The sequence below is a fragment of the Convolutriloba macropyga genome, chromosome 12 (genome assembly GCF_964194025.1).
Source record: "Convolutriloba macropyga chromosome 12, txConMacr16.3, whole genome shotgun sequence".
Taxonomy (NCBI): domain Eukaryota; kingdom Metazoa; phylum Xenacoelomorpha; order Acoela; family Convolutidae; genus Convolutriloba; species Convolutriloba macropyga.
Genome location: NC_134479.1, coordinates 19,637,865 through 19,658,981, shown reverse-complemented (window position 1 = coordinate 19,658,981; position 21,117 = coordinate 19,637,865). Strand labels below are relative to the sequence as shown.

The following is a 21,117-nucleotide window of genomic DNA, read 5'->3' as shown; positions in this document are numbered from 1 at the left end:
GTCTGCAACTTCCTTCTCATATGCATCCTTCAGCACATTGTAATTCTTCTTTTCATCATTGCCCGCCCCATTGGCTAGTGGTGCAGGCTCATTGGGTTGCTCTTCTGTCCCAAGTAGTGATTTGTAGAGTCCCTTGGTCTGCATCATTGCCACAAATCTTGTGCTCCAGATTGGAAAGTCCTGTGCTTTTCCTGTGTAGGTCAGCAGCTTCACTGTCTGTTGATCCATCGTAGTTTGAGCAGGCAAAACAGTTGTGAAAAGAAAAGGTACTAAGCAGAAAAGGATTATGACTGTCAACAACAAATTAGTTTTGTTTTAGAAATTAGTTTTACGACTTAGAAAGTTGCTGGGCCCATAACCTGTTGAGTTATGGGTTTTCGCAAGCGGTAAAAAAAGGTTTTTAAATAAGTAGAAAAATTAATTTTTCAAAAAAAGAGAAACAAGAATGGTATTTTACAGTAGAATTTAGAGATTTACAGGAGAGATCTGATTATTAGATCAAGATGGTAATTTGATTTTGGGGATGAAAAAAGGCTCAAAAATCACCTGTAAACATACCCATTATCAGTGTGAGAAAGTCAAGATACAAAACTAATCTTAGCACGATGATTTACAGTGGGTGTCGCAAGGGTCACCCAAAATGGTTTGCTTCTGCAAATTTCCCAGAAATCAGTTGCAGGGGGTACCATAGATGGTATGCATTTACATTTTTCTAAGAATTGGTTCATATTTCCGGTGGTATCATAATCATTCAATACATGCTGGGAAGATTTTACGTCAAATAATCTAACTCTAAAATTAGTTATCTAGATTCACCAATTTGAACCGAATATTGATTCTAAGCACCATTTCTTGACGATTCATTTATATGAATTCTCTGATCAAAATCAATTTGCTTTTGTCATTCTAATCTGGTAAGTTAAGCTTTCTTTCTAATTCTCACTAAGTTTAAGACTATAATTTGATCGGTATTCTAACAGTTTTTTTTATCTAGAAACGTCTAAAACTACCTAAAACTGTTTAAAATGCCAAATTTTCAGTGTTAATAGTTCTAGGAGGGCGGTTAGATTGCTTCTTAAAGTTACCTCTGTTTTCCAGACCATTATTGGTGTCTATCCAAAAAATGTAAAACTCCAATTATAATTCACAATTCTGGACCCTTCAGCATGATTGGCTTCACGGTATTTTTCATAAAACAACCAGATGCGCTTCCGTCATGTGAAATATAATTAGTGAAGGTCAAATTGCAATGTCTAATTCTGGCCACACTAAGTTCTGCTCAAACTCAGTTTGCTCCTAATTAGTTTGACTTTTGCTAAATAAATTGAAATGTTTTGTAATAGCCCACCAAGATTGCAAATGAATTGCTCACCAGATTTAATTGAAAATTGGTAACCATAAAACGGTCCATAAAAGTTTTTTTATGTGAAGTAAGTTATTATAGAAGTGAACTTCATATTTTTTGAGGTTTAATGAATCCAAAACTGGGTTTTCGAATTGATTTGAAAAATACCCAAAAAAAGGGCCTTTCATATTAGAGCATTTTTAATGAAAAATTTGTAACCATAAAACGGTCCATAATTTTTTTATGGCGCTTTATGGTAAGTACGGCACCATAAAAGTAAAGTACAGAAACTTGAAATTTCATGCGCAGAATAGTTGATTCGGAACTGCATGTGGCCCTTTGGACTGTTTGTCAACCAAACTCAAAAGTTTTTATGATCAATGTATGTTTAGTAAGTTTCCGTAAAATCCATATATGGCGTTTTATGGTTGGGAAGTTTCTTTTTTGGTGGTCAACCCGGGTGAGGTTTTAGCCGGAAATGACTTCTGAACAGACCAACCTAGAGGGAGGTGACCTCTGATTAGACCAAAATCAGACAGTTGTACAAAATCTGACAAGTGCATTGTCTAGACTTTAGTGCGCTCGAAGCGGTTTCCAGACACTGCTATTTTCGGCCTGGAAACACAACGTGTCTCAACATGGGTCTGATCAAAGATCACTTCTGTCTGGCATCTCCAGCTGGGCAATGTGCTGTTGTTCAGTAATTGTTCCGACCCCACTTGTGGGGGGAGAAACTATATACTCAAATGGGTATTTTTATGTTCAGTCAATTTTTGCCGATCGATATATTCATCGTAGAGAATTGTGAGTGGTATCATTAAAAAGCTCGTCCAGCGTAGAATTCGAAATTATAAAGATTTTTTCGAATTTCTTTTTTTTCGAGGAGTTGTCGAGGATTGAAGTTTTGTGTGAACATGTGATATTTTGTTTATTTTTAGTGTAATTTATGTGTAATTTAGTCTAATTCTTCAAATTAAGATAATTTTTAAATAAAAGTTTGATTCAAAATTACATTTCAAGCCACCGAAAGATTCAATATTGAGTTCCTAACAGACGGAAAGCGATAAAAAAGACTATTTCTGGTCTCATAGGGAAGTTCACAATCAAAAAAAATTATCGAATTCTATTTGAGAGCTTTTTTTTTAAAAAAACTTTTTTTCCGTTTTCTTATGTCAGATAGAGACTAGTCACTTTTCATTCAAGGTTCCGTTAATGATAAACCTATTTCACAGTCTAATGACGCCCAGTGAACAAAAAATTCGTTTTTAAAGAATCGCTCGTATTTTTTTTGGCTACGACTCTGAATTTTGATTGAAATTTTGATTTTTTTTGAGGTTTTACTGAATTTTCGGAGTCCTATGGCTTAAACGCGTTGCCTAAAAGTGCAATAGGTTTCATGATGAGCATTAAGAGAACCTATCTAGAGCTTTGAGTGGACAGCTAATGGCTGTTAAGTCTTTAAAAATGGTTTTTCGAGAAATTTTTTTATCATTAACCAATCATAAATTATTTTCGTGAAATTTAGGTCAACTTCAGTAATGACACAACCACCATATTTGCTACTGCAACCAAAATTAATCTGGTTAGCGATTTTATTTTGTTATTATTTGTTATATGACTTCAATGATACAAAATTTCGAAACTTAAAAAAAATTCGGATTTTTTCGTTTTATTGGTCCCTCTTGAAATCTTATCAAATTCTCCTGATATTAATATCTCCCATTGGCTTAGAAAAATTTTTCAACGGATCTTGGACAGAGTTTTCAGAGAAAAATTTATGGTTTAAATGGCTTCGACACTTTCTTCGCGCACTTTGCCACTGAATTTTTTTCTTTTCGCCGGTATTTGTTGTTGTTTCCATAGTCATAAGACTTATTGTGATGTCTTATCGATTACCTATTCATACAAGTTATTTTTTTTGTCCAATCGACGCACAACTAAGCGTATTTATTGGCTTCCGTTGAAAGCTATTGGATTTAATGTCTGTTAAGACTTTAAAAGTGATTTTCCGAGAAATTTTTAACATTAAACAATCTTAACCCTTAGTTCGTGAACTGTAGGTCAGTCTCAGTAATCACAGGACATTTTTTGTAATTCAACCCAAATAATCTAGTTATCGGTTTTATGTTCTAGGTATTGGTGTTATGATTTCGATGCACAAGTTTTCATAACTTTTTAAAAATTTTTTGATCTCTTTTTCTTACTTCTGGTTCCTTTTGGAATCTTAACACATTATCCTAATATTGATAGTTCCATGGGCTTAGAGATTACAACGTTCAATGGATTATACAAAAATTTTTCAGAGAAAAGCTTATAGTTTAAAGGGCTTCGAAACTCCTCGAGCATTTTTCTACTAATTTTTTGGATTTTGCCTGTTTTTTTTGTTGTTTTCATAGTCAATAATTTTTTGTAATGTTTTATTGATGAGTTACGAATGCCAAACATCCCATCTTGTTGTCTCACCGAATCATAACTTAGCGTATTTTTTAGCTCCCGTTGAAGGCTATTTAATTTAGTGGCGTTGTTACTACGGATTTTCTCAAAAAAATGTCGTTTTTTAATGTATTTGTTCATGTTTGTTGATTTATTGCAGTCAAAATGTTAAAACAAAGAATTCCATTGCTGTTAAAATTTAATTGAAATTGGAAAAACTTTAACTGAAAAGTTCATTTTTTAATGGCTTCGACACTTTCCTCGCTCATTATTTTTTTTAATTTGCTGCTATGTTAGCCTGTTTTTTATTCTTTAGGTAGCGGTTAAAGCTGACCGGTCTCATAAGTTTTTAAGTGAGGATTGATTGAATAATGTTACCCGAAGAAGACTGTTTATAGCGATTAGTCTTCGAGTTTTTAATATTATACTTTTTGAGATTTTAAGGAAATTTCAATTTTTTTCAGTTTTTGTTGTTGTTTTTATTAACTGGTAACGTGTTCTCAACATTGAGAGGTCCCATGTATTTTAAAAATTAACAGGTTTACTGATATTATGACGTAACTAAGGTTTTGTTTGTTGGATCATGTGTTTTCATAAAAAGTTATGTGAGTGGTGTATTTGTGTTTCTTTTTCTCTTCCTTTAGCACAATCGCGTAATAACAAATCCCAATGATTTTCAAAAGTGGCCAAATTGAACTTATTTATTTATTCATTATATATTTAGTTGAACTGAATTAGTATAAATGGAAATTGAAATAAAAATCCATATTATTCAGATAATAGCTAATGATTTTAATGGCTTCACTAATTTGTGTTTCCGCAATGTTTTTAATTTTTCTGCATCTATAGTCGGTTCCTATGGCTTAGTCTAACCAAACACAGGTCCTATTGGTTTCATTATGACTCTTTAGAAAATTTTTTTAGAATTAATTCGTTGAAAGCTATTGATTTTTGAGACTTCAAATTATTCGGTTTAAAAAAATGTGGATTGATTTTTGAATTTCGACCAATTATTTTTTTTGAAGAAATGTTACCTAGTCTCATTAAGAAAAAATCCTGTCTGCTGTGTAGTTAGGAAAATTAAATTCGTGTAGTTAGGATTTTGTCTAATTATAATGTGACGTTTTACTAGGTGCTTTTAAAATTAGTTATTGAATTTTTGACGTGAAACTTTTGTTTTTGCTTTTTTGTAGTTGTTGTTTTTTTTCTTTTTTTTCTCGTAGTCTTTTCAATGCAGATATCGTTGTAATGAGCCATGGCATCATTTAATTCAATTATTATTTTGGTTGTGTAACGGTTTTTTTGAATTCATCTACTTTTGATTATCGCGTTGTCAAAAATGTAAATCAAAAGACAGTTAATTCAAAAATGTAGATCAGCGCGGGTCGGAACATAATGTGCGAACGCACATTAACGAGCCGCCTTGTTTGTTTTGTAAAGATAGATGGATCTTTTTACTTTGTGCCCCCCAGTACGTTATGCGCCCCCAGTCACAGAGCACGTGCCATTACATAGTAAATCATTATGTAAAAATATAACACGTGCATCGGGTGTGCAAATAATATGCACCCACTAAGCTGCCCACTAACCTGGGGGGGGGGGCACAAACGGAAAAGGTCAAGATAGATCACATACTCTACTCCATGACGCTTTCTAAACAATAACTTATTATTGAAAAATACTCAACACAAATACCCACGAAACTTTAACTTAATTTAGTGGTTCTCTAATGAAGCTTTGTTCGTCTTCCGCTTAAGCTTGCTGTGTCCCGTTCAACTTTTCCGGATCTGCTTGTTTTGATCAGTCTGTTTGATGTCTCGTTAGTTAGAGTTGGAGAGGACAAACGTGATTTGATCTTCGCAATCAAGATCTACCAGAAGTCATCCATCAACCCAGAGGGAGGCCAGTTCACCCAGTTGCTGGACAGACTGAAGAGAGGTGAGATGGTGAAGAGTTACGGGCCAGTGTCACATATGGACCACCTGGGCAGGAATCTTGTAGAGGTCAAAGGTCGCAGGTGCTACTTCAGGCGACTTCTAATGATAGGTGAGATGACCCAATTGAGTGACTGACTTCACCTTTGCGCCGGCTGACCATTACTAAGTTTTTTGACAATCACATCAAAGGCTGTGAAGAAACAAAGATGCAATATAAAGCAAAAATGAGAACAAATTATTCAATGACACAAGCAGACAGACTATAGGTTTTGCTTTTTTGAACATTAACATTACAATCATTTATCATTTATGACGTATTGTGACATGTCTAAGGATACAGTTGAGTTCATAATCAAAAAGATCTCAGATTAGATCATCGTGAGGAGTTTTGATCTGATCGGAGGGCAAAATCTGTACAATGATATGATCAGACAGGGGAAGTCTAAAACCAAGCCGTTCACAAAAATTTGCTGTGGAAAATGTTAGAATATCGATCAAACTATAGTCTTAAACTTAGTGAGAATTAGAAAGAAAGTTTGACTTACCAGATTAGAAAGACAAGCAATATGACTTTGATCAAAGAAATTGTATAAATGAATCGTCAAGAAATGGTGCTTAGAATCAATATTCGGTTCAAATTGGAGAATCTAGATAACTATTATTAGAGTTAGATTAATTCATGTAAAATCTTCCCAGCATGTATTAAATGATGATGATATCTCCGGAACGGTGAATGAATTCTTAGAAAAGAGCAAACGCATTCCATTTACGGTGCCCAATGCGACTGATTTGCAGAAGCAAACCATATTGGGTAACCCTTGCGACCCACACTATAAATCACGGTGCTAAGATTAGTTTTGTATCTTGACTTTTTCAAACTGATAATGGGTATATACAGCTGATTTTTGAGTCCTTTTTCATCCCCAAATTCAAATCACCATCCTGATCTAATAATCAGATCTCTCCTGTAAATCACTAAATTCTACTGTAAAATATCATTTTGTTATTCTCTCATTTTTGAGAAATTAATTCTTTTAATTAGTTAAAAACGCTTTTTATTCCGCTTGCGAAAGTCCATAACCCAACAGGTTATGAACCCAGCAATTTTCTAAGTCATAAAAGTATTTTCGAAAACAAAACTAATTTGTTGTTGACAGTCATAATCCTTTTCTGCTTAGTACCTTTTCTTTTCACAACTGTTTTGCCTGCTCAAACTCCAATGGATCAACAGACAGTGAAGCTGTTGACCTACAGAAAAGGCACAGGACTTTCCAATCTGGAGCAAAAGATTTGTGGCGATGATGCAGACAAAGGGACTCTACAAATCACTACTGGGGACAGAGGAGCAACCCAATGAGCCTGCGCCACTGGCCAATGGGGCAACCAATGATGAGAAGAAGAACCACAAGGTGCTGAGGGATGCATATGAGAAGGAAGTTGCAGACATCAAGGAGAAACGGAACAATGTGTGGTGCCATCTGGCATTGACTCTAGATGCAACAACCCTCATGCTGATGAGACATGACTGTGTGGGAGATGATGGCATTGGAGATGGAGCAAAGGCTTGGAAGCTTTTGCAAGAGAGATTTCAGAGTGTGGAGACGCCGACAGTGGTGACCTTAGTGGCACAGCTTGCTCGACTGCAACTCGAGGATTCTGAGGATTTGGACAGCTTCTTAATCAGAGGACAGGAGTTGCTAACAAGGCTACAAGAAGCAGGGGAAGCAGTCTCAGAGACCCTCTTCAACGCCTTGGTCCTCAATGGTCTGCCAATGAGGTATGAAAGTTTTGTTATACAGGAAAGCTTCAACCCGCCAACGAACTTCACAGAGTTGAGGAAAAGGCTGCAGAAATTTCATGAGAGCACGGTGCAGAGACACAAGGGACAAAGTGGTTCAGTGGCACTGGCAGTGAAGCGTGACTTCAAGAAGGGACCCAAGAAAGGAAACTGCTTTGTGTGTGGGATCTCTGGGCCCTTTGCCAAGAACTGCAGGATGAAGGAGACAGCACAATGCAGCAAGTGTGGTGAGAAGGGTCACCTAGACAGGGCATGCAAGAGACAAAGAGATAGAGGCAAACATGAGTCAGTGGCAATGGGCCAACATTGGCTACACCAGACGAGGAATGCTGGGCAGCTCTTACCCAGTGGAAGACAGCAGGCATGCTAGTGGACAGTGGTTGTACAGATCACATAATGACGAACATCGATGCATTCCTGGACTTTGTGCCCATTCAATCAGTGGTCAGAAATCCCAACTGAGAGGCTTCCAGAGTGGTGGGCAGAGGCTGTGTGAGGATCAGCATACCCTCAAACAAAGGGGAATTCCAATGCGAACTCAAAAATAATCTGTGTGTGCCGGACTATTCCTCAAACCTCCTATCAGTCTCAAGATGCACGGAGTGGGGACATAGCTTCACTTTCGAGAGAGGAAACAGCTGCATGAAACTCCAGAAGGGAACTTGGGTAAAAGTAACACAAGAAAATAATTTGTTTTACTTACCCTGCAGCGTTCTAGAATTCAAGATGAGTTCCAACAGCGTTAAACTTGACAGTGCAAGGAAGTGGCACAGACGGTTGGGTCATTTGAATCAAGCGGATGTGGTCAGGAATGCACCAGAGACAGTGGGGGAACTCGATGATGTATGCAATGTGTGTGCATTGGCCAAGATCACAAAGACTCCAGTACCAAGAGTGGCAGCGACCCAAGCAGAAGAGAAGCTGGAGAGGGTGTTCACAGACGTGATGGGACCTTTCGGAGTAGAGTCACTGTCAGGGTTCCGGTTCTGCATTGTGTTTGCAGACCAGTAAACGAAGTTTGTGTTTGTGGACTTGCTTAAGGCAAAGAGTGAAGCACTGGTCAGCCTGAAGAAGTTTGTTCTCAGTGTGGGGACGCCCAAGAAGCTGAGACAAGACAATGCAAAGGAGTTTCTCTCAGAGCAGTTCAAGACGTACTGCTTAGATGCAGGCATTCTACAGGAGAAGACCATACCAGAGACGCCACAACAGAATGGGTTAGCTGAGAGGTGCAACAGGACACTGCTGGAGATGGCAAGATGTTTGCTCATTGACAAAGGACTTCCCAAGATGATGTGGGGAGCAGCAATTCTTCACGCAGCAAGGATCAGAAACTTGGTTGTGAGACGAGGAGATGAAAAATGCCCAGCAGAGCTGATGAGAGGTATAAAACCTAAGCTTCCAATTAGTAAATTATGTATTTTTGGTTGCACAGTCTTCATGAGGAAGAGAGACAGAGAAGTCAGCAAACTTGAACCCAAGGCACTGGAAGGAAAGTTTGTGGGTTACACTGAAGGAGAAAACGGATACCTGGTGTACATATCCAACACACGCAAGGTGATGGCAGTTCGAGATGTGATCATCAAGGAGTCTGAAGTGGGCTCAATCCCTGACAACAAAAAAACGGCTGACCTACTAGATGATGGGTCGGAACAGGGAATCTGGCACCCAGATGATGGTCATCAAGACGATTACAACAGAGAACGACAGGACACATCTGCTGCAATAAAGGAGGAGTGGCATGACGCAGGGAGCCTGAATACTCAAGAAACAACGCTGAGACAAGAGGCCTCGGATGTTGGAGAAACAGCACTAGATGAAGGATCTACTGCAACAAGAGGGAGTCACAGAGACTCAGAGTCACTGGAAGACAGTGACACAGAAGACTTCTCACAGTTAGAGACAGTTGGCTTCAATGAAGATGCACTGGAACACGCGGACAGAGCAGAGCCCAGACGACGGACACGAGCAAGGAATGTTCCGCAATTTTTTGGAGAAGTCAGGACCCATCTTGTTGTGACTGAGGGCGACTATGTGGAACCCAAAACAGTCTACGAAGCCAAGCAAGGTGACGATTGGGACCAGTGACACCGGGCAATGAAGGACGAGGTCAAGGCACTCCAAGACAACGAGACTTGGAACCTAGTGACACCACCCACAGACAGAGACGTCATACGGGGCAAATGGGTCTACAAAGTGAAATTGGGACCCAGTGGTCAAGTGGACAAATACAAAGCGCTCTATGTGGCGAAAGGATTCAAACAAGTGGAAGCACTGGACTACTTTGAGACTTTTGCGCCTACCTGCAAGCCAGAGATATTCAGGATTCTACTTCAGCTATCAGCGAAGCAGGGCCATGTGATGCACCAATTTGATGTCAAGACTGCTTTCCTGCACTCACCAATCGAGGAAGAAGTGTATCTGGAACAGCGTTTTACAACAGGAGTTTGTAAAACGCGGATCAGATGGGGAGAAGTTGGTATGTCGACTAAATAAATCAATTTATGGTTTGAAACAGGCTGCTAACAACTGGTACGAAGAGCTGGCAAACTTCTTACTGAGACAGGGGTTCACCAGAAGCAGGAACGATCACTGCTTGTTCGCAAGATCAGAGGCAGAGGATCACACCTTCGCCTTGGTCTGGGTTGACGACATCATAGTAGCATCAAGAAGTATGACAGTGGTCTCTGATGTCAAGAGGGCACTAGAAGCAACCTTTCACATGGAAGACAGAGGGAGACTACACTGGTTTCCGGGTCTTAGAATCAGACGAGAAGAGGGCAAAGTCACAGTCGACCGAGAACCCTACATAGAAACAATGCATGAGCGGTTTCAAATGGATCAATGCAAACCCTCAAGTACTCCAGCTGATTTGAATTTGAAACTTCAGACAGCACAGAACGCAGACGAAGAAGTGGACCAGAGGATCTACAGAAGCTTGGTTGGATCACTTCTCTATCTGGCAAAACAGACGAGGCCAGACATCATGTTCACAGTCAACATTCTGTCCAGACACATGAATGCACCTACCAATCAACACTGGATGTGCGGAAAACGACTTCTGTGATATCTTCAAGGTTCAAAAGGTTTAAAACTTACTTATACAAAAGAGGCTAGTTGTGATTTAGTGGGCGAAAGTGATGCAGACTGTTCTGGAGACGTGAACGACAGAAAATCAACAACGGGCTATTACATCAAGCTCAACAGACGTGGCGCAGCACTCAGCTGGGGTGTCAAGAAGCAGGCCACAGTTGCTCTTTTTTCTGCTGCTGCTGCCACAGTTGCATGGCAGCAGCAGTTCAGGAAGCACTCTACCTGAAACAACTTCTAGAGGATTTTGGCATCCAGCAGAAACGTCCAATAGCAATTGGAGAAGACAACCAAAGTTTTATCAGACTCTGCCAAAACCCAGTCATGCACAAAAGGAACAAGCACATCGAAAAAAAGTTTCACGTCATCCGGGACAAGACGCAGGATGGGACTATTTCAATTCATTACGTCCCTACAGACAAAATGGCAGCGGACATCTTCACAAAGTCCTTACCCGTTTCGAAAGTGGAAACATTCAGAGCAGTTTTGATGGGAACAGACTCTACGCAATCAGCTCAAGTCTGAGTGGGGGTGTTAGAATATTGATCAAACTATAGTCTTAAACTTAGTGAGAATTAGAAAGAAAGTTTGACTTACCAGATTAGAAAGACAAGCAATATGACTTCGATCAAAGAAATATAAATGAATAGTCAAGAAATGGTGCTTAGAATCAATATTCGGTTCAAATTGGTGAATCTAGATAACTATTATTAGAGTTAGATTAATTGATGTAAAATCTTCCCAGCATGTATTAAATGATGATGATATCTCCGGAAGTGTGAATGAATTCTTAGAAAAGTGCAAATGCATTCCATTTATGGTGCCCATTGCGACTGATTTGCAGAAGCAAACCATATTGCGTAACCCTTGCGACCCCCACTATAAATCACGGTGCTAAGATTAGTTTTGTATCTTGACTTTTTCACACTGATAATGGTTATATATACAGCTGATTTTTGAGTCCTTTTTCATCCCCAAATTCAAATCACCATCTTGATCTAATAATCAGATCTCTCCTGTAAATCTCTAAATTCTACTGTAAAGTATCATTTTGTTATTCTCTCATTTTTGAGAAATTAATTCTTTTACTTAGTTAAAAACGCTTTTTATTCCGCTTGCGAAAGTGCATAACCCAACAGAAAACCTCTCGTAAATATTGGGATATGCAATGGATTTTTCTCAAAGCAGCGATTGGAAATTTTGAATGATCACAGGTCGTTTGGGTCTTTGACTTTAACCTGGGTTATTCTTCATTTTGCCCTACGGTAACTGTGAAAATTTCAAAAATTTATGTGTAATTTTTTGCAGGGATGATCATTTTTGTCATCTGTTTTCAGGGCAGTCTATCGTTGCTCCATGTATTATGAACTGGAACGCTAAAATTGCTTTAAAATATAGGAAATGATGTGAATGCTGTGACTGCTGTAAGAATTGCGGTGAAAAATTAAAGTTACAACACTAAATTTACAGCCATTCTTTAAAATTTCAATTTTTCACCGCAGTTTGCAAAAAATGATACATTATTATCTGTAAAAACCCGATCCGCGTGTACTGCTGATGAGTTTACGTTTGCTTACAGTTGGCGGAAGTGGTGTGAGTGCAATGATGGGTTTGATTGATAGATTTCTTCCAATGGGAAACGAGATCATTCTTGTCTGCTGCAACAGAACAGAAGATGACATCATATACAGGTTCTCTCTAACTCAGTAACCTTCACCGTGACCTATATTGAAAGAAATTCTGCGCTGATTCAGAGACTGAAATTAAAATACGCGTGAAACCAAATTTCTGAACAATGGGCAGTCATGAAATTGATTCAATTGAATGGATTTTTAACCACACAGGTTTGTAAGTGTGTTCATTAAAAACAATTTTAGCGTATACGATTCGCCTGAAATGTGCGCTCTGACATAAGAAGGCTTTTAATATCCTTTATGCGTTGAGTACGCTGAAATGAGCTGATAGGGTTAAATTTTGAAAAAAATGAGCTGTTGAATTTCAGTTTTCTTTTATTTTCAATTTGTATTTTAGAAGTCAATTGAATGAATATGCGAAAGAGTTCCCCAATTTATCCCTTCATCATGCCATTGAAGTGGTACCCGTCACTGCCCAATACAGGCAAGTTGCTGATCTTTTATTACTTTTTCTTCAAGAGTATTGATTGTTAATGTTATTAACTAGTTGTTCCGACCCTCTTGAGGGGGGAGGAACTATATACTCAAATGGGTTTTTTTTTGTTCCGTGAATTTTCGCCGCTAAATATATTCATCGTATTGAGTTGAGACTGGTATCATTAGAAAGCTCGTCCAGCGTAGAATATGGAATTAAAAAGATTTTTTTAATTTTCGTTTTCTACAGGGAGTTATCGAGGTTTAAACTTCTGAGAAAAGAAGAGTGAATTCACGTTGTTTTTATTCACATTTTCCGGAATTTTTGCGTAAATTTTAGTCTATTTTGCCAAAATTTGTTATAATTTTTAAGAATAGTGTCGTTGATTTTATTTTTGAAGACGAAAAAGCATTGTTGATTGTTTTGATTTAAATTTTTGGTCAAAAAATATGGATAAACATTTCAAAATTTAGCCTTTTTCATCAAAAACAGCACGAAATAAGCTAATTTAGTCCACTTTGATTAAATTTGCCGACAGTACACCTCCAAACAACACACATACAATCTTTGTAGACTCAGAGGGGGGCTATTTCTACTTCAGAGTCCGCTGAGAGTGCACTGTAGTTAAAACTTTGCCGTTTTTTGCTAACTTTACTCGTTGATTATCAAAAATGCAGAATTTATTTTGAGTTTTCAACTAACAAATTATCTATATCTACAACATTCGAAAAATCAATTGTTTCTAACGGACAATAAGTTTTAGCAGGGCTAGTTTTGGGCCATTCTTGGACTGTTACAATCCAAAAAAAATCGGGTTGTAATCAGTCGATCTTTTTTTTTTTAAAAAAAGATTTTTTTAATAATAAAGAACAGAACATACCAAATCAAAGCTCAGGAGTGATAGATCCAACCAATTCGCTTGCTAAGCAGCTCCAAGCTGATGCACTTAGTTTTTTAATTGAAATTTTATGGTCGTTTTTTTTTAAAAAATAATTGACTTTTCAATAAATAATGGCTTAATTAACTTTTCCTCTATTTTTTTCTTAATTTGTTCAACTTCCAGCTTAGTGTCAGCAAACAAAGACTGCTTCTTCTTTCTACTGATTTAACATTTATTCTCGGTTGCAGTTTTAAGCCTGAAGTTATTGTTTTCTGGCTTTGATACTACAAGATTTCAGATTTTTGTTTGTTTTGATATTTGCCAGTTTTTCACGTTTTCTAATTTTGTCAGATTATCACATTATTGACAGCTCTCATGTCACCTTATTAGCATTCAGAATGAAGCACAATTGAACATATCAAAATCCTGAAAGATATACATCATCGTTTTAACGGCCTCGACGCCTCTTTCTTGAAGAAATCAATTGATTTTTTTAATTTTGTCTCTAACTGTCATTTATACTTTGTCGTTTCGGTCATATGAAATTTCCTGTATAGTGATAGCTTTCATTGACTTTTCATGGAAGAATAGAAAAACCGATAATCTGATACTAGTAGATAGCTGATGGCTTTCATGACTTTGAAAACAATCGTTTTCCAAAATTTAAAAAAAAAACTTTTTAACTTCTCAATTTTGTTCTTTTCATGTTTCTTTTTGTTACCTAATCTCGTTAGTTAATTACAGGTCAAATATGACATTATGGGTGTCAAGGGAATAAAAGGGATTGGTGTCCCAAAATCTTTTTTTAAAAGAATTTGTTATGACCTTATTGGCTTCGACACCGGTTTTTCACAAAAAAAGTAAATTAATTTGATTTTTGTCATATTTGACATTCTTTTTGTAGATGCAAGAAATATTCTGGATAATTACAGGTCTCGAGGGCTTCCTTTTCATTAAAAAACGACCTTATTTAAATAGCTCTTTTTGTAACTAATGCCTTTCATGACATTGAATGTAATTTCGTTTCGAAAAAAAAATTAAAAGTTTTACATACTTTAGCACTTCGCTTTTTTGTCTACTCGTTACCTAGTCTTACTAATGAATGAACACGTACTACATTATAGCTGTTTGAAGAAGGCGCAATCAAATATATTTTGAGTGCCAAAATTTGGCATGACGGTTTTGACAGCGTTTTCTGGCAAGTTTCAATTGAAATTTTGTTTGTTCTTTGTTGTTCTGTTTAGCCGCTTTAAAAAATGAATAAGGACAGGTCCTAATGCCCTTCTATAGAAGCAGTGGTAATCGTAAATTTGTGGTAATATTAATTGATTCCTAATGGTATTTATTACTTTGAAGTTAACTGTTTCAAAAAAATAAGTTAATTTTTTTACTTTACTGTTTTTTTCTTTTTTGTATAATTGTTACCAAACCTTTTTATGGACTGGTCGCATATGTTTTCTGGTGATTTATAAGTTTTTTTTGTTTAGTTTTATGTTTATCTGACGGTATGTGGACTTTGTTATTAAATTTAGTTTTTAAGAGGGACATAAATTTTTTGATGTAATTAATGTTTGCTGTTGTTGTTGTTTGATTTTGCTGTTCGTCTTGACTCGCTTTCTTAATGTTGACATATTACAGCAATCTAATGCATCAATTTTTACTCCACTGAGTTATTTGCTTTGGAGGCTATATTATCGTTCATACAGAATTTTTTGAAAAAGACTTGGGCTTTTCTGGGATTCGCAAAAAATAATTTTTGGGTTTTTCTATCTGTTCCTCATTTGGTAGACAATTATGCCAAAATTGTGGATGGGCGGGGTCGGAACCTTATGTGCCATCGCACATTACCGAGCCGCCTTGTTATAACTAAAATATGATACAACTAACTAAGCTGAATTCAAGTTTTAAAAAACTCGCCGCCGCCTTGGGGGGTCATGATCAAGGCAAAATCCGAATTTTTTCTAGGAGTAGGGCCCGGAACGAGAGGTGCATGATTGGAATGCAGTTTTCTGGCACTATGTTCAGATCAGTTCTCCTTTAATACGAAATAATTTGTAGGAATTCGTAGGTTATAAACAATGTCTCCTGAGTTAATCAACTTTGCAAGTGAAGATGGCCACTTTTACGGCCTTCGATGCAAAATCCAAAATTTTCTGGGCTTTTTTGACCCATGTTAACTACACTACTCGTCTTCAGCCATTATGGCTCCCGTATTCAGTTTTATGAGAGCAAGGAGAAATAAAAACTGATACATTGAAAAAATTATACAATGAGAACTGGGGCTTATCAATTAAAATAGTTTCAGTGCTCAGATTTTTTTTTGGATTAGGTTGAAATCTATTTTTTGAATTAAATGGGATTTTTATGAACGAATGAGAACATTTGGCAACAAAAGTTTTCGGAGCAGAACAATCAAACATCAAAATTTTTTAATGAGAGAACAACTGCCCGCAAAATTTATCAATGTGGTCAATATCAACAAAGTAAATAACTGAGTTAACGATCTGATAAGGTTAACACTCTACATAACTTGTCAAATGTTGAGTTTTATATAGATAATGAGAATTCTTTTTAGTTATGAGCCATTGAAAAGTATTTCCATAAAACTACTTCGGATCTAATATCTTTCTGGTGTGTTTGTGGTAGGGTTTTACTAAGTTTGAAGCAGTTGTTGAAAAAATGTAACTTTTTGACGCTAAACCTCTGTCGAAAGTTTTCTTGAAGACTATTGTTTCAAATAATTTTCTCAAGTAATTTCATCGGGCTTGACCTTTTGTTTTTTTCAGTGATTTGAATTGAGTGCATTCAGAAATTAAGACATCGAATTTCAGACAGTAAGAAATCGATTGTGAGCCGTATATATGAGTACAAAAATCCCGTAGCTTAGATGTTAATGACCGGGAATCGTACTCCAGAGGTTGGGGGTTTGACCCCTTAACTAGCCAGAAGTATTTGCACCCTAAAAAATCTTTTAACTTATGCTCCTTTTAAACTGTTTGCGTCGCGTTCAAGATCAATTCATCCAATTTGGTTTACGTCTAAAAAACTTCAAACCGTTTCACGCTTCCTAAAATTTTTCTAATATAAGCGTTATTTTTCTCAAATTTTTAAACATTTCGAATACTGTTTTCAGGTTGAAAGCTGCAATCAGACCTTCAAAATGGGTCAGATTTGACAATTGTTCAGGTTTTCCCCCGTGCACCAAAGTGTAGGACTGAGAAAAATGCGACTTGATGTCAGAACTTGTCAAACAAAGTAACTTCGTAAATAACTTGCGGCAGTAAAAAACAATTAAAGTTTTTTTGTGTGCTTAACTGATGAAGTAACACAAAGGAGCAGGATCTAGCCTACGTTTTCTAACCCTAGTTGTTTCCACACTGGTGGAAATTGCGCACCCGCTTCCGTTTTGATTCTCGATTGTTTTTTAGCACCAAAACTTTATCTTGAAGCACAACAATAATTTCACCCTTCGGGTTATAAAAAGAGAAAAGCAAAATTAAGGCGATCAAATTCGATAACGCAGTACTTAAAAATTATTTTGAAGTTGTTGCTGCCACCATAAAACCACCGCATTATGTTATCGACCACCTCAGCAATGGAAAAAATGTCATTACTATGCACATCTGAACCAGACAATAAAACAAATAATCAGTTTTTTATGAAGACCAAAAATTAATTGCAAGGATGGCAACCTTATGAAGACCAGCTGATATCTTTCAAACGCTTAGAATATTTGTTAAGCTCTTTTAGTGCATTGGATCCACCTCAAAGGAACAACTCAAGTCTGAAGAGAAGAAGTGCAAAATGATTGTATCAAAAATTATGGTGTTGACTAGGAGTGTTTTTTTATCAATTGATGCCCTCTGCAAACTGATTTTATAGCAATCATACGAGACCAGATTTTATTTGTAACAGAATTACGCGCATTTTTTTTGGGCAACATTTGAAGCAGATTTTCCACTAATTGAAAAAAAAACTTAAACAGGCTTTTTCCTATTTTGAACTCGACTGCTGATCATATTTATTGAAATTAAAATACTTAAAAACTGATGCTGCTTTTTCTGGATTTTTCCGTCCAAAATTGGCCCGAAGGTTTCTGAACCTTTTTTAAATTGTGAAGAAAGTTGCCATAAAAACGTGAAGTGAATGGAGTTTAACAATCGTCTCAAGTTAAAAAATAAAAAAAAAACATGCGCGGAGATATTAGAATGGGTACCCATAATATAGGAACCTTACTTATTATGCACCTAGAAACACCTGACAAGGACCTCTAAAATTGACCATCAAAAAATTTGCCACTCGGTTTTTTGGCGACAACCGGATTAGCAGATTATAATCATGTATTTCTGTATCATGAGTATTTTTGCATTTTGTTGCTTTTCCTTCCAACTGAAAACTATTGGGAGATGATCCCTGCCCTGAACAAATTGATAAAAAGCAGTTTATAATAAGAAAGGTCACAGTAAGCTTTCTTTCACAAATTGTGATTCATAAATGTCTTTAAATCTTGATTTTTAAATTTGTTCTTGAAGCTTAGAATTGAACCAGAACCGTTTTTACTTTCTTGATCAGAAAACAAATCTATGCAAAAATTGTTATTTTCTTTTTTTCTCGTTTGTTTTCTATTGCCTGCTTTTGAATGATTTTTTTCTTTTAACAGGGTTAAATTTTGATTATTAAACTTTCAGAGAAGTGAGTATTTTTGGATCTACATTTTTTGGCCTCTGCCAAATGGAGATATAAATTTTACGCCCCAGGCGCGCGAGCTATTTTTACATGCTATAAATCTGCATTACATCACATAATTTCATGTGGGGATATGAAAAATGGGTCAGAAACAGAATAGAACCATATTTCAATATTTTTTGCATGATGTTTTCTCATGTTGCGTTTAACGCTCCCTATTATGATATTGATTGCCATGGATTGACAACAAAAATCTTTTTTCGTGGCTTTACCCGAAAAATTTGAAAACAAACGGTTTTCGAAATTTTAGGTGGAATTACTTCAGTGGACTTTTGCAAGAAAAACACATGAACAAAGTGTTGAAGGGTGGAAGCAAAAAGGACGACTATGTATTCTTATGTGGACGGTGGACTTGGTTAATCCAGCTAAGAGAAATGCTCATTAACACATACGGATACAACGAAAGACAATTCATAAATTTCTGAAACATCTCTTTGAAAACAATTATTGTAATGATTTTCCCAATTAATTTTGAATTAATAAAACCCAACCTAATGCCGTTTTCAAAGTTAATTTGAAAACTCTTGGCTAGAACTGCATATACTGTTTATACAACTCTCAAGTACCTTAGAGAACTTTGCCCTCAGATCAGACCTTTCTCTAATAAATGTTCAAGACATTTGATATGTTCAAGAAATTTGGCAAAGGTCTGATCAAATGGAATACGGGTCGTACTAGAGTCGCAACAGAAAAGTGGGCTACAAACGAAGTCGAACAAAGAAGATATAGTCGCTCGAAGATCTGATCAGAGGCCGCTCATTGTTTTATGGTTCCCACGAGAGGCTCGCACTTTAGCTCTCCGAGGCTATTTGGTCCGGCAGGATCTGATGGAAGGAAAATTCGGTAAAGGTTTCAATAAAGGTTCCTCTCACCTCAACCTCAGTTGCCGGTATTCGTTTCAAAAATTAAGTGTAGTATTAGGTTTGCTAGAAGTAAACGGATAATTAATCTGGATTATCAACCGCATAGTTTAAAGCGTTAACTATCACAACTCTTAGCACCCCTCGAACAAGTTAACAAGTAAAAAATAAACGAGCATCAGATTAGGCCTGGTTCAATGAGGACCACTTTTAATATATAACAAGAACTGAAATTACGTGGGAGCCGCAAAGACAGCTCAGTTTTCCCCACTTAAAATGACATTTTCAAATCAAGGAAACTACTAAGAGCAAAGCAGTTGGACCAGGGGTAAGCACAACATTCCGTCACAAGCCTCAGGTTAATAATTCTTCTCGTAGAGAGGCAATTTTTGTAAATGTGTGTCTTTTTTGCAAATTTTTTGCTGGACCGTTTTGATTTTTTGGGTGACTTTTATTCCCATGACTTGTTGCGTTTCGCGTGATCTAAAATTCTCTCGCAATCACAATTTCAAGCAACTGAAATCAATTGGTGGCAATTTAATACTAAAAGTCGAATGAAAAGTGCAAAAAAATTGGTTCCGTTTTTCACTTCAAATCTCAGTAGTGGTATTTGTTAACTTCCAATGTGGTTATTTGAAGCACACTATTGAACTTCTTAGTCCAATTTAGGTTCGCCCTCCCTTCCTTCCCCCGACTGAAGCAGGCTGCAAGTGATTAGAGCTCCAACTAGTCGTTCGAGAGCAATTCCTCAGACGTTTAGTGCGTTATGATCTAAATTTAAACAGCAGAAGGGGAAGGCATCAGGCGCCTACAAGATGATGAAACAGACTCAAAGGCGTCGTCTGTTTAACTTCTTTTCGAGCGAAAACAAACAATTATTTCTTGAGTGGAGCGGAGCTAATACTGTTGATTTCTCGGCCATCAAGATAAAGCAGGAAACCAGTTCACAATAAACGTGAACGTGGTTTTCCGCCCCTATCGGCTAAATGCTTAACTGGAAGGATGCACTGATGGGAAAATGCGGGATGAGAAGCATTATTATTGTTCCCAACCATGATTGCCAACAACAGTTTCCGCTTCCTTCTCAGATTTTTCAAGAGCTCATGTTCTCTAATTTGAGCTAGAGCAATAATCAAAGACACAACAAATAGACAAAAATTTCCCTCTCGTTTTGAGAACAAATTTTAACTGTCAATTCTTGACAACTACTCACTGCACTCTAAAGGGGGACTATTTGCACAATCCGTAACAACTAGACCCCATTTAACTGGTAATTAGTACGCGTGTATATTTATACTCATCCTTTCATAACATAACACTTTCAGTCCCCCAATCTTTAAATTGAGATCGGATGTTGCATTCAAAAATTGCCTATGATATTGCAAGGTACTGATTGACAGCAAACTGTGTTGTTTGGTGGTCTTGCGGAGAAAATGACAAAAAAACGGTTTTCGAAATTTTAGTTTGAACTACTTCAGTGGATTTTTTCAAAAGAAAACATAAACAGAGTGTGGAGGGGAGAAATCAAAAATTACGACTATGTTTTATAATGCAAAAAGTGGAGTTGCTTAACGCAGCTAAGAATAATGATCATTAACTCATAGGGATACAACTAAAAACTTTTCATCAACTTTTGAGACATCTCTTTGAAAAAAATATTGTAATGAGTTTCTCAATTTTTTCATCAACAAAACCCAACCTACAGTCCATTTTTGTTTTCTCTGAATTTAATTTAAATAATTTTGGCTAGAATTGCAAATATTGTTCATAATACTCTCTTGTACCTTAGACAACTTTGCCTTCAGATCAGACCTTTCTCCAATAAGCGTTCTAGATATGTGAGAGTCGTATAAGAGATGGCAAAAAACTCTGGTCAGTGGTTCGCATTAACCCCCCCCCCAATGAAGCAGGCGGTAGATGAT

At 36.8% G+C, this 21,117-nt stretch overlaps 1 protein-coding gene across 3 annotated transcripts in view; it reads left to right on the top strand.

Annotated features, from left to right (window-relative positions):
- LOC142350283 (uncharacterized) overlaps positions 1–18,830 on the top strand; it is a 42,638-nt gene extending 23,808 nt beyond the window's left edge. For 2 of the 3 annotated variants that reach the window (XM_075402069.1, XM_075402070.1), the window contains 4 exons: positions 5,603–5,824; positions 12,180–12,291; positions 12,632–12,718; positions 18,586–18,830. In XM_075402069.1, the coding sequence (XP_075258184.1) occupies positions 5,603–5,824; positions 12,180–12,291; positions 12,632–12,718; positions 18,586–18,760 (596 nt within the window). In that variant the 3' untranslated portion in view covers positions 18,761–18,830. The remainder of the gene's footprint in view (positions 1–5,602; positions 5,825–12,179; positions 12,292–12,631; positions 12,719–18,585) is intronic. The other variant, XM_075402071.1, reaches the window with a different exon arrangement.
- Positions 18,831–21,117: the final 2,287 nt, after the last annotated feature.